Source organism: Canis aureus, chromosome 26, assembly GCF_053574225.1.
Source record: "Canis aureus isolate CA01 chromosome 26, VMU_Caureus_v.1.0, whole genome shotgun sequence".
NCBI lineage: Eukaryota > Metazoa > Chordata > Mammalia > Carnivora > Canidae > Canis > Canis aureus.
The window spans coordinates 23,414,066-23,427,844 of NC_135636.1; the positions used below are offsets into that span (position 1 = coordinate 23,414,066).

General features: G+C 41.4%; 1 protein-coding gene across 3 annotated transcripts in view; it reads left to right on the forward strand.

Annotated features, from left to right (window-relative positions):
- DNAAF9 (dynein axonemal assembly factor 9) overlaps positions 1–13,779 on the forward strand; it is a 141,422-nt gene that overhangs the window by 53,781 nt on the left and 73,862 nt on the right. For 2 of the 3 annotated variants that reach the window (XM_077872384.1, XM_077872385.1), the window contains exons 10-13: positions 3,803–3,938; positions 7,499–7,580; positions 8,781–8,817; positions 12,599–12,686. In XM_077872384.1, the coding sequence (XP_077728510.1) occupies positions 3,803–3,938; positions 7,499–7,580; positions 8,781–8,817; positions 12,599–12,686 (343 nt within the window). The remainder of the gene's footprint in view (positions 1–3,802; positions 3,939–7,498; positions 7,581–8,780; positions 8,818–12,598; positions 12,687–13,779) is intronic. The other variant, XM_077872386.1, reaches the window with a different exon arrangement.

A 13,779-nucleotide genomic window follows, 5' to 3' on the forward strand; every position in this document is an offset into this window, starting at 1 on the left:
AGATCGACTAAGGGGTTGCTTAGAGAGCATCTAAGTCCAGAAGGTATAGTCAGGAAAATACAGATTGACTTAGTCATCACAGGGTAAGAAATTCATATTCTGAAAAGTCATCCGTTTCACTACTTTTGTATTTATATACATATATATTTTTAAAATACAGTTTTATAGCAAACTAGCTCTTAAAACATTGTAGCTTACTGAAATGTAAAGGAAGGAAGTTTCTCTTTCATCCCTACACCAGGAAAGCTAGGAAGCAGAATGTCCAAGGGCTAGGCAGGATGAATAACGTTTTGTGGGGAGTCAAAGAGCCCTGGCGTAAAGGCCCAGCCCCAGCAATCTGGGGTGCTGCTTTTGTCTTCTTGAAGTGTTTTCTTTAGCACTTCTCTTGTCATGGTAATTAAGAGGGCCCAGCTGGTGATAGTTCCTCTGCTAGAGAGATGAGAATAGATCTCTCTTTTCTTTCCTAATTCTTTTTCTTTTTTTTAAGATTTTATTTATTTATTCATGAAATAGAGAGAGAGAGAGACAGACAGACAGACACAGGTGAGGGAGAAGCAGGCTCCATGCAGGGAGCCTGACGTGGGACTTGATCCTGGGTCTCCAGGATCACATCCTGGGCCGAAGGAGGTGCTAAACCGCTGAGCCATCCGGGCTGCCCTCCTTTCCTAATTCTAATCCAATCTGAAATGAGACAGATTGCTCTGGCTGGAACTCAGAGTCATCTTTTTCTGCCTGAAAAGTCACTTAGTTTGAATTAAGCTTCAGAAAAAAAATCAGAGTTATATTTACTTTTAAGAGCCCCTATTTGCCTAAAGCTTAAGAGGAGGTATTTTTAAGAATAATACAAAGAAATGTAAAGAATTTTCCACATGACACACACTAAGAGCAATTTAAGGAAAGGGTAGGGGTTAAAGGAAACTGTCTTTTTTTTTTTTTAACATTTTATTTATTTATTCTTGAAAAACACAGAGAGGAGAGAGAGAGAGGCAGAGACACAGGCAAAGGGAGAACCAGGCTCCATGGAGGGAGCCTGACATGGGACTTGATCCCAGGACTCCAGGATCACGCCCTGGGCTGAAGGCGGCACTAAACCGCTAAGCCACCTGGGTTGCCCTAAAGGAAACTGCCTTAATCTATTTAGCTGCTGTGACAAAAATACCATAAACTGAGTGGTTTATAAACAAAAAACATTTATTTCCCAAAGTTCTGGAGGCTAAAAAGTCCAGGATCATGGCACTGTCAGATCCAATGTCTGGTGAGAGCCCACTTCTTCCTCTTAGATACTAGCAGTCATTTTACTATAACCTTACATGGCAGAGAGGGCAAGGGATCTCTCAGGAGCCTCTCTTGTAAGAGCCTTTTTTATAATCCCATTTATGTAGGATCTGCCCTTATGACTTAATCACCTCCCAAAGGCCCTATCTCTTAATACCATCACTTTGGGTGTTAGGATTTTAACATATGAATTCTGTGGGAACACAGACATTCAGTCCATAGCAGAAATTATCTTTTAAAAATATCCTTTAATCACTATTTTTGAGAATATATGACATCCTAAGTAAGAGATACATGATTAAAAAAAATCCAGCCACAGTGCCCAGCTGGCTCAGTTGGTAGAGTATTTGACTCTTGATCTCAGAGTCATTAGTTTGAGCCCCATGTTGAGCATAGAGATTACTTAAAAAATAAAAAGAAAAATAAACAACCAGTCATGGTCTCTGCCCTCATGGAGTGTGTATATAGTGTGGTAGAGAAGTAAGACATTAATCAGGCAACCTCATAAAAAAAAACGTAATTACAAATTCTAATTGGTGCCATGAAGGAGAAAAGAACATGGCACCGTGAAGACCATAGCTGGCGAACATGGCCTTCTCTAGGGGAAAATCTGAATGATGAGTAAAGATAATTAAGGAAGGGATGCCTTGTTGGCTCAGTCATTGAAATGTGTGACTCTTGATCTCAGGGTTGTGGGTTTGAGCCCCATGTTGGGTGTAGAGATTACTTAAAAATAAAATCTTTTTTTAAAAAAAAAAATGACTGGGATGCCTGGGTGGCTCAGCGGTTGAGCCATCTCCTTTGGCTCAGGGCATGATCCTGGGGTTCAGGATCGAGTCCCACATTGGGCTCCTTGCAGGGAGCCTGCTTCTCTTTCTGCCTGGGCCTCTGCCTCTCTCTCCCGCTCTGTCTCTCTCATGAATAAATAAAATCTTAAAAAAAAAAAAAAAAGAAAGAAAAGATGATTAAGGGAAAAGAGCATCCTGAGATGAGAGCATAAGGAACATAAAATAACATGGGTTTGGTGGAATATAAGAGTTAGAAGTAAGTGGCCTCCTGTGGAGACAAAAAAGTTGGCCAGGCCAGACCATGCAAGTCTTCTTTGGCCATGTGAAAGATTTCAGTCCTTCTCCTGAAAATAACATAAAGGCATTAAAGGCTTTGCATGTATAAAAGGTTGTCCTCTCTGCACAGTGGAGAATAGATTATAGGAGAGCGGAAGTGGAAGCAGGGTCACTGTGAGGAAGCATTGCAATTGCCTGGAGAAAAAATGATGGCAGCATGGATGAGGCTTGTGACCATGTGAACTGAGGGAAATGAACAAATAGGAATGAAATGTGGGTGGTTGATTGGATTTGGAAGGTAAGGGGCAGGGGACACCTCGGTGGTTCAGTGGTTGGGCCATTTGCCTTCGGCTCAGGGAGTGATCCCAGGATCTGGGATTGAGTCCCATATCGGGCTCCTTGCAGGAGGCCTGCTTCTCCCTCTGTCTGTGTCTCTGCCTCTATCTCTCTGTGTCTCTCACGAATAAATAAATAAAATCTTAAAAAAAAAAAAAAAAAAAGGTAAGGGGCAGGAGAAGTCAGGGAGGCCTAAGGAGGTATCTCAGGTCTGGCTCAGTCCCTAGATGGATGATGATGACATTTATTTACTGCAAGAACTGGAAAGGGAACAGGTGTTGGGTAGATCATGAAAGAGGAGAGGAAAGGCAGGCAACTAAAAGTAAAACCCTAGGAATATTCAGAGGCAGATAGAGAAGGAGAATGGCTGATGACACAACAGCTTTAGCAGGGAGAGGGTACCAGGTGCTTCTGAGAGACCAAGGAAGGTCAACCTGAAGCCTATCCATTGGATATGCTATTTGCGTGCTCGCTTTGGCAACACATATACTAAAATTGGATTTGCTATTTGCTACATGAAAGTCACTTGGTGACTTTTGCAAGAGTGATTGGAGTGAAATGACTTAGGGGTCAATTGAAGTAACTGAGAAGTGAGCAGAAAGTAACAACAAAAAACTAAAATAAAAAGACAAGTCTCACCAAGAGATGAGACAGAAGAAGGGATGCATGCAGGGTAAGTGGATATGGCAGTGAGACATTTGCAACCCCACTCTCTTCCTCCCATCCTAAAAGCTACTCCCGAATGGTTTATGCCTCTATTGTCTGCCTATCACAACTGCTGTCATCCTTTAAAATTTCTATTAAAATGCTATCATAAAAATCTCGAATCTTGCTCCATCTCTTCATCATGGACAGCAGACTTAATGGAACTTTCTCCTTAAATAGAACAAGCTGAAATTATAAATCCACTTGGATTTAGTTATGTCCCTAAATGTCCCTGTGAGTTAGTAGGAGTCAGAGACATCTGGCATCGCTTCCCAACAAGCAAGGAGTGTGAGGGGGACTATATTGACCACTTGACTCGGACCACATAACACCACCCTGAAAACCCCAAGAGCCCACTTGCTGAGAAGTTGCCCTAGCTAGGAGGACTCTTTTCTAATCATGTTTTTGGTTTGCCACTCCAGCCCTAATAGGCAGCCATTTGTTCTCTTTGGTAATCATTCCACACGAGAAAATCTGAATGCCGGCAACTTTAACTTCCCTTCTGAAGGGCATCTGGTACGCAGCACTGGTCCCAGTGGGAGCTTTGCCAAACACATGGTGAGTGGCTTGACTACCTGGTGCTCAATTGGTTTTATTATTAAATAAGGAGGAGGGGAGAATAAGGGGAAGCTTTCCAGTTAGTATATTGATTTAACCTTGAACTTGAAATTGTTTTGGAGTGAGAGAAGTGATTGCAAACTGACTGTATTTTTATGTAAGTTCTAGGTATAATTTGAAAACATCATGTTTAATTTTTAAATATTTGAAGGAAAAAGGTTAAAAAAATACTTTCTCAAACTAAACTCTTTAAATTGTCATAGAACTATTGTCAGCAGAATAAGAATTTTAAGTTAACTTGCAAATAGACTTATACTAAGGTTTGATGTGTCTTGACTGTTACATTTCAGGACATAAACATTAAGGATCATTATTCTTTTATTGAGCGTGCCAGGGAGAAGACTTTTGCATTTGGTGGTAAATTGTCTGCTGCTAGCTACATTCTTTTAAAGGAAAGATGAGACTGAAATAGGAGACTCTGGTGTTATAAAAGGCTGTAGAAGTTTAAGTATTTTCAAAATGCTTATATATCCCATACTGGAAACAGAGAAACTGACAGCCCAGAAATACCAATAGACACAGACATAAAAAGCCCCTTCTGCTCTCTCTGGCAGAAGGACTCGGGAGGGAACAGCCTAGCAGGATGGAAAACTTTTAGACAACAGTTACTCTATTCCAGCCAAAACCCTTAGAAAAAAACTGCATCTCCATCTACCTGTACTGATATGGGCTAAGTGAAGAACCTAGGTATCCACCTTACCAGTCTATAATGGGGTACCATTGCCTTACCCTACCCCTGGTAGGATTAGTGTTAGAGAAGCCCATTAGGGAGCCATGACTTTCATCCCTACTGGGCACCAACGAGCCCTCCCTACCCCTGCGGTATCAATAAAGAACGTGGGAGCCTCAACATCCACCCCTACCTAGCAGTAACAAGGTGTTCTTCCTTGGGTAGTATCATTAGAGGCCCGGGAAGAGTCAGGACTTTTACTACCACTCAGCCATGACAAGGCCACCACCTACCCAGAGTGTGTGTCACTCTCCTAAGCCAGGGTGGCATCAGTAGAGGAATACCAGAGAATCTGAACTCCTGTTCTTGCCCAGCACTTACAAATAACTTGTACACACACACACACACACACACACACACACACACACACACTGGGTGTCAGTAGAGGCTGTGTGGAGAACCTGGACTTAGCTTCAACAAAGCAACATGCTCCCCTGTTCACCCATGGAAACAGTGTCAAAGGAGGTCTGCTAAAATGCAAAATTTAAGTAAGTTCCAGGGCAGCTTACATTCTCGGCACTAACATGTAGAGAGCTTGGAAATCATTTCTCCCATCCTTACAAGAAAAAATTGAAAAACTGAAAACCAATAACTTTTCTTATACTCATCAAAGAACTGAAGTATCAAAGCAAACCCACTCCAAGATCTAGAGAGGTGAATCTAGAGAGTCACAGCTAGTGCCTGCTTACCTGGAGCAGAAACCACACTTAAAGAATACTTTTTTTTTTTTTTAGATTTTAGTTATTTATTCATGAGAATACACAGAGAGGAGAGAGAGAGGCAGAGACACAGGCAGAGGGAGAAGCAGGCTCCATGCAGGGAGCCCGACGTGGGATTCGATCCCGGGTCTCCAGGATCGCACCCCGGGCCAAAGGCAGGCACTAAACCGCTGCGCCACCCAGGGATCCCTTAAAGAATACTTTTGATGAATTCTTAGAGGCTGAATGTGGACTAGAGGGAGAGTGGGAAACTCCTAAAGTACACAGTCCCCACACATCTCTGGGTTTACTTCTTTCTATAAACCTAAAACTCCTCTTAAAAATAATCTATTTTTTTAATTTAGCAAATTCTTTTTTATATAACTTATTATAATTGAGGATCTTTATTTAATAAACATGAAATTTAATGAAGTCACCGAACTTACCTGAGATCTGGTCCTGTGGTGGGATGGGGTTGGGGGGATCCTGGATTCTGACCTTTCATCTTCATTCATCTCTTTTTTCAATATAACACAATTAACCTTTCCATTTCTGTGCCTTTGTGAATAATTTGAAGATTAGTAGGTGACATGTAAAACATGCAAATCCAGATAATCTGAGCAGTTGTACATTATATATGTAAAATATATTGTACCAGTTTCTTTTAACATGTCAATAAATTAGATACTAATCTATACTTAAACAAACTTATGATAGGATCCAAGGAAGCAGGTTTGAAACAAATGGCACCTTTAAAAAAAAACTTTAAATTTTTTTTATTTATTTATGATAGTCACACACACAGAAAGAGAGAGAGAGAGGCAGAGGCACAGGCAGAGGGAGAAGCAGGCTCCATGCACCGGGAGCCCGACGTGGGATTCGATCCCGGGTCTCCAGGATCGCACCCTGGGCCAAAGGCAGGCGCCAAACCGCTGCGCCACTCAGGGATCCCCTAAAAAAGAAACTTTAATCAAAATTTTGAAATCCAAATAACATGTTTTATTGAAGAAATAAGCCTATCAACCAACAATTAGAAATACGTACATGCATTTTTTTATTTAGGGTCATGGCAATATTGATCACATTCACTATGGTAAATTATAGAGTAGTCCTAACAAGTTCTTTTTTTTTTTAAGATTTTATTTATTTATTTATTCATAGAGACAGAGAGAAAGAGAGAGAGAGAGGCAGAGACACAGGAGGAGGGAGAAGCAGGCTCCATGCAGGCAGCCTGATGTGCGACTGGATCCAGGGTCTCCAGGATCACGCCCCAGGCTGCAGGCGGCGCTAAACCGCTGCACCACCGGGGCTGCCCCCTAACAAGTTCTTATTACACATCTTTAACTTGGATTCATAGTGTTCACAATATTACAGAAAAATGCCATGCATTTTTCTCTTGTGACTCTTTGAACATTGGAGTAGAATGAATATTTGCGTCACATTTAGCAATTTTTTAATATATTGCAAATTTTTTCCTTTAGTTCTTATGATAGCATTTTTGTGTTTTATAACTGATATTATGGGAACCATGAGATACTGGATTTTCAAAAGAAAAAGACATCTGTATTCATCTTTGTATAAATTAAACAGGGAAGAAGAATAAGAATTTTTAAATCTAGGGAATTTATTTTCTCTTCTTCAAGGCCTGTGTACAGAGAAGAATTACAAAAAGGGTGGGGGCCTGGGAAGCACCCTCCTTTCCTGAATTTGTAGCGGCCCCCGCACATCTGCCCATCCTGTCAGCCAAGATTCTCACTTTGAAAGTTCTGGACTCTTAGTAGCAGTCAAAACCCAAGCACATTTCCTCTTTTCCTTCTTAGTTGTGAATTCGTTAGCATCATGGGCTGACCTAGCAATGACCTCACAGTATAGCTAAGGTTAAAAACAACACAAAATACATTTAGAAAAGCAACAGTTAAAGGTGATCTTTTCCCCTTTGCCTTTAAAAAATAATAAATCAGCAGTTGGTGAGATAAAACTGATTTCCACTAACTATATACTTTTCATTCTTAAATAGTACACACCTGAGTCCCTGCTCCTTTTTTCACTTGTATATTTTCTCTGACATCCAGGTAGTACAGTGCGTCTCACCAAAGGGACCCCTTGCTTGTTCAAGAACATACTTTTTTGGAGCTACTCACATTCCTTACTTGGGTAAGTCCCTGTAACTTGTCATCTCATCAGCTTTCCTTTTTTTTTTTTTTTTTTAATTTTTATTTATTTATGATAGTCACACAGAGAGAGAGAGAGAGAGGCAGAGACATAGGCAGAGGGAGAAGCAGGCTCCATGCACTGGGAGCCCGATGTGGGATTCGATCCCGGGTCTCCAGGATCGCGCCCTGGGCCAAAGGCCAGCGCTAAACCGCTGCGCCACCCAGGGATCCCCTCATCAGCTTTCCTAATGAAGAATTTCCCCCATGAACTAGAAATGGATCCATAATTTACTGCTTTCCTCAGAAGCTCATGATACCCAATTTGTAGGCTTCCAACTCCCTCTCTGATTCTAGATGGAGACTTTATACGCCTAACACATTTTTCAAAGAATGTACTTCAGGAGGAGTAATTATCAACTCAGCATGTATATAGTTTAACCATTGTGAGACCATGTGATCAGTGTCAGAGGGAAGGCAAAGATGAGTAAGTTCCATATCTCCAGCAGGAGATATGGGCTACAGTGGGAGTTTGTATGAGTCAACCAGGTGCCTGCTGTTCTGGTGAAGAAGATCCATGGTAGAAGAGTACCTGTGAACTGGGAATATTCACAGGAGCAAGGGCTCCATGCTGCAGGGCCATCCAGAAAGATTAGGCCCACTGGGGCTGCCCTTCTTGCTAGGGTAACAAGAAGTTACCATAGAGAAGAGACTAAGGTAACCAGAAGAGACATAGAGAAGAGCCTGTAGAATGAAGGAGGATTTCAGCACTGCTCCACAATGCAGAATGCTGCAGAAACCAGGTTTTCATCTGGGTGTTGCCATATAGACTGGAAAACTCTGAAAGAAACATGATAATTAAGAGTCAGCTAATTAAGGAGATGATAAAGAGTCAAAACTGAGCCTACTTAATTATACCTCTTAACTTGAAAATTTAAAAATAAAGGCAAAAACTTTCCAGAGATTCCCTGTCTTCTCTGGTGTTTAGGGGTGATAGTGAGTGAGTTGTCAAAATCAGTGTCAAGAGTAAAAGTCTAAGAGGATGCTGGGAGAAGCTGTTGTTTGTGATTGTACTGTATTTCATCCAAAAGAAAAAAAAATGTAGTACTTGACATCTCCTTTGAATTAAGAAATTCTAACCTCCTTGTGAAGTGTTTGTATGTCCCGTGATCTTGCCACACTTAATTCTGGTCCTCTTTCACAGGTGATGAGAATAAGCTGCCCAAGAAAACTGAGCAAATGTAAGTCTTCATTTTTAATTTATTTTTTCTTTCTCAAAGTTGAGTTACTTACAAGTTGTGGCTGTCCTGTCTAACTCCTTTGAGATTAGCAGTGGGTAGGACATTTGATGAACAGAGCTGTGGTTTCTTAGACCCTGTCTCTCAGCTTGGAGTCCTGCCAGCTTTGCTATGCACTCCTCTCTCCAGAACTCACAGACTTCCTACCTGCAAACTCATGCATTTCAATGGCGTAATTCTTAATATATCTTCTACATAATATATATTTTTACCAGGGGCTTTCCCAAAAATAAAATATCCTGAAACATTGGGAGAATCTATGTGAAACCTCGTCTGCTCAGAGCAGTGTTTCCTCCTCTGGATTTGACTCTTAGGCTTAAGGAACAGAGCTGGGATCTGAACTCATGCTGCACATTATTTAAAAAGGTCCTAGTGTTGACTTCGCTCCCCTCACTTATGACAGGAAACCAAAGATAAGAAATAAACTCATTAATGTTTATGTTAGTCTGCTTGGGCTGCCATAACAAAATATCATAGATTGGGTCACTTAAACAGCAGAAATTAAATTTCTCACAATTCTGGTGGCTAGAAGTGTCAAGTTCCAGGTACCAGCAGTGTTGGTCTCTGGTGAGACCTGTCTCCTTGAGTTGCAGACAACCACCATCTTGCTGTGTCCTCACCCAGCCTTTCTTTTGAGTTCTTGTGGAGCAACAAATATCTCCTGTGTCTCTTCCTTTTCTCATAAGGGAAAAAAAGTCCTATTGGATTAAGTCCCTACTCTATGACTTCATTTAACTTTAATGACCTCCAAATACAATCACATTGAGGGTTAGAGCTCAGCATGAGTTTTAGAAAGACACAATTCAGTCTATAACAATGCTGCAACTACTGAATTCCAATAAGGAATTTTTCTTCAAAATATGAACATAATTGAGTTCTATTATTACCTAACTGAATATTCCTGCATAAAATACCTCAGTCTAGATGAGTGCTTCCCAAAGGCCAATAGTGACAAGCCACAAAGAATCATCTAAGGATCTTTTTATAAATACATGATCCCCAGGCTATAGTAGTTCCCAGAATTACTGAGAATCTCTGGGTGGGAACCACTAAGTTGTATCAAAAAATATATATAGTATAAGGAATGTAATCAATCATACACAGGAAATTTGGAAAATAGAAAAGAAAAAAAACCAGATCAGCCATAATTCCTCCTCTTTAGCACTGCCCATTAGTATCTTTCTGCATTTAAAAAAATTACACATTTAGGTTTTGTATAGCTATAATTAATGTGTAAGCAGTGTTTTAGTGTGTGAATTTTCTGCCCTTTAGCAACAAGTCAATTACACTCACATTTGGTGGGTATATATAGTCTTGCTTTGTAACTGCTAGTGATTCTTTTCTATTAATTTATTAATTTATTTTTATAGAAAGAGTGCATACACATAAGCAGTGTAGGGAGGGGTTAAGAGAGAGAGAGAGAATCTTAAGCAGGCTCCAGCCCAGCATAGAGCCTAACGTGGGGCTCAATCTCACAACCCTGAGATCATGACCTGAGCCAAAATCAAGAGTTGGATGCTTAACCAACTGAGCCACCCAGGCGCCCCTGTACCTGCTGGTACTTCTGTGCCAGCTGTGCTTATCTACTGTATCTTCATTCTGAACCCCTAGGCATTTCTCCTAAACCAAATTCATTGGTGCCTTGCTTCAAGGACTAGTGTTAACCGATGCTTGAGACTACATCCAGAGACTTGCCCCTAGTGGAACCTGGGTGTTATGGAGAGTCCTAGGGAAGGCAGCAGCAGCACCATCTGAGGCATAGAGCAGACCATCCCTTGTCATGAGTCTCAGGCCTCCCATTCATTTTATGAGTTCATAGCCAGGCAGCTTTGCATTCAGCTCTTGTCTGAGGGTATGTATAGGAAGATGGCCAAGCAGTGGGGAGGCCTGAACAGTGTTGGTACTGAGTGATGTCTGAGTCAAGCTGGGTGGAGAAAGGAGGAAGGATCTTTATATGTCTTTGGTATTGGTGTCAAGATGTAGGATTCTGGTCTACCTGTAAGTGGCCAAATTCATTGTCAGTATCCCTACCAGGCCCCTTCCTATCAGGACACACCTCTCTGTTGTAAGCTGGCCAGCAATCTCAAGGATATGTTAATCCTTGGAGTTGTCATTTTGTTATGTATGCTTTTTCTGTTTTTTTTGTTTTTTTTGTTTTTCTTCTACCCAATTCAGATCTCTTACCTAAAATGTAGAGGTGTGATGCATGAGCCAAGGAAGACATAAAGGAGTTGGCAGTGTGATGTGGCTGGTAGAAAATAACCAGGCTGACAGCAGATCTGAATTCAAGTCTGCCATTCATTTTCTGTGCCTTGGGCAGTTTATTCTGCCATCAGAGGCCCTACCTGCTTCTTCTCTAAGATGAGAGCATTAGACTGGATCAATTCTGTGTTCCTTCCTACTTTCCAACTCCTGCCACCTTCCTTTACTGGTTACAAGATTCTCAGGCATAAAAATAGACATATTCTTAGGCAAGTTTTTATCAGTTTCTTGCCAGGCACCTCCCCTGTCATTGAGGGTCTTGTGGATAAACCCCTTCTGTCTATAATTATCCTGATAAGATCCCAGATCTCTCTCCCCTAAAGTAGTGATTCCCAACTAAAGGCAGTCTTACTGCTTCTCTTCCCCCAGCCCCACCCCTGGGAGACATTTTTGTTATCCCAGGTGGGGGTACTACTGGCATCTAATGGATAGAGACCAGGGGTGCTGCTAAACATCCTGTAGTGTACAGGACAGACTCCATGACAAAGAATTATCTGGCCCAAAATGCTGAGATTGAAAATTTCTACTTAAGGGAAACCAATCTTGAATTTTCTAGGGACCTTCAAAGCAGTTCCACTCTGGCAAAGGAAGAAACCTTATAATCACATTGGGAAGTGAGAAGTCTAAGAAAAAGGGCAAGATTGGTGGTCAGGGAGCAGGGAGGCTTTAGGAAAGGAATCTTTGCCCTCAGAAGCACACTCTATTCTCTAGATCGGGCAAGCTGCTTGAAAAGTGATGTGCAACGATAATTTGAATTTAAGTGGAGCTCATCTTTTCCAAGTAATCTCTTTTACTCCGGAGGTCTCCCACTCTGAGGTTCCAGTAGCAGTCAGCCTTTAGCATGCCTGGGAGGAGACGACATGAAAGTGTGGTGTGGTTGGTCCTGGAAAAGCAGGAAGTCTGTACCATGACACTGAAGGGATTCAGGCTCCTGACCTAGAGGGGCTTGGGAGCCCACAGAGTTCATTTTTGTTGGATCACAAGCAGGGAGGGTTGGTCTTCTGAGCAGAGCTGGCTTTTCTTATCATGGTTTAATAAGAGTAAATTTTAAATCAGGTGAGGCACATGACTTGTAAAAGATTTAGAAATCAGGGACACCTAGATGGCTTAGTCAGGTAAGCATCTGATTCTCAGTTTCGGCTCAGGTCGTGATCTCAAGATCCTGGGATCTAGCTCCTCATCAGGCTCCACACTCAGCAAGGAGTTTGCTTGAGATTCTCTATCCCTCTCCCTTTACTCCTCCCTGCCTCACCATGCATAAGCATACTTTCTCTCTCTCTCTCTCTCTCTCTCTCTCTGAAATAATAAATAAATATAAAAGATTTATAAATCAATGAGTTCCATTTTTGCACTTTTCTCATTCTTTTTAAAAATCAGTTTCTCAGGCAATGTCATTTATGTGCATGCAGCTTTTGTTGAAACCCTGTGATGCTGTAGTTAACCCATATTTTTTGTTCTAAAGTAGGCTCTTGTCCCAGGTGTATGCTGCTGTTATAGAGGCTGTTTTGGCTGGCATTGCATGTTATGCTAAAACTTCCAGTCTAACAAAGGTAATTTAAATACCACATTTCTCTTTCCTTAGTAATTTCAACATAAAACTTCCTATCTGTTTGTTTTGGTTTTGGACACCTGGTAGTCAGTTTTGTGCCTCATTGGAGTTGGCACCAGACAAAGAGGTGCCTGAAGAGGGCTGAACTGTTGCTGCCTGTGACAGAACTGCCATTGTTCTAGGAGTGACAGCTAATCAGCACTTCTCTGTAGATATCTGGTTGTGTTAAAGAAAAGTCATTCTGTAGTGTATTGTTTTACTTAATAGCTTAATAGCTTTTAACTTTTAAAGTTAAAAAATAAAAATATAGGTTTTTCTATTATGAATTCAATGAAGTTAGGTAAGTTTGTCTTGAGCTACGTAGTGTGATTTTCTATAATTCAGTGTTAAAAAAAAAAAAAAAACTAAATTAGAAAATCTCACTTGCTTATCCTAGACAAGCACATGTGTTCTCGTTCTCTGACCGTTCTCTTCCTTGCTGTTTTGCGGTTAACCTGCCCTGCTGAGTTGGATTCCTATATCTGACCCAGTAAGGAGATGAGAAGAGTCGGCTTGATGCCTCCCAATGCCAATAGGACCTTTCCTGAAGGAGCCATTTGACATTGGAAAGGTTGTGTATGATGTAGATACCAGAGAGACTGTAGCCATAGTCACCAGCTCCCTGCCATCTCCCCTCCTCACTGAACTTAAATCCCTGGTACAACTTGGGATTTGTCAGCCCTTTAGCTGTAGGCTTGTGCAATATTAGTTCTCACACTTATGTTTTTTTTAACTGATCTTTTGTAACTCTAGGTATTTGAATATTCTTAGCATCTGGCAGAAACTCCAAGGGCAGTAGTCCCTCCCCCAGGGCCAGGGGAGAGGGGAGGAGAAAACCCTTTTCCAGACCTCACAATGGCATCACCCCAGCTGGTTACAGTTCCTGGCAGATCAGGTTTCAGTGCCCACCTGCCTGAATGAAGTGTTTCCTGGGAACCTAGCCCAAAGAAAGCAGGCACTTGTTTCCCTTAACAATGTTTTCACGTCGATCTTTTGATGTATATGAAGCAGTTATGTAGAGGGGAAGGGCACAGTGTTCTGGCCAAATGTTAGAA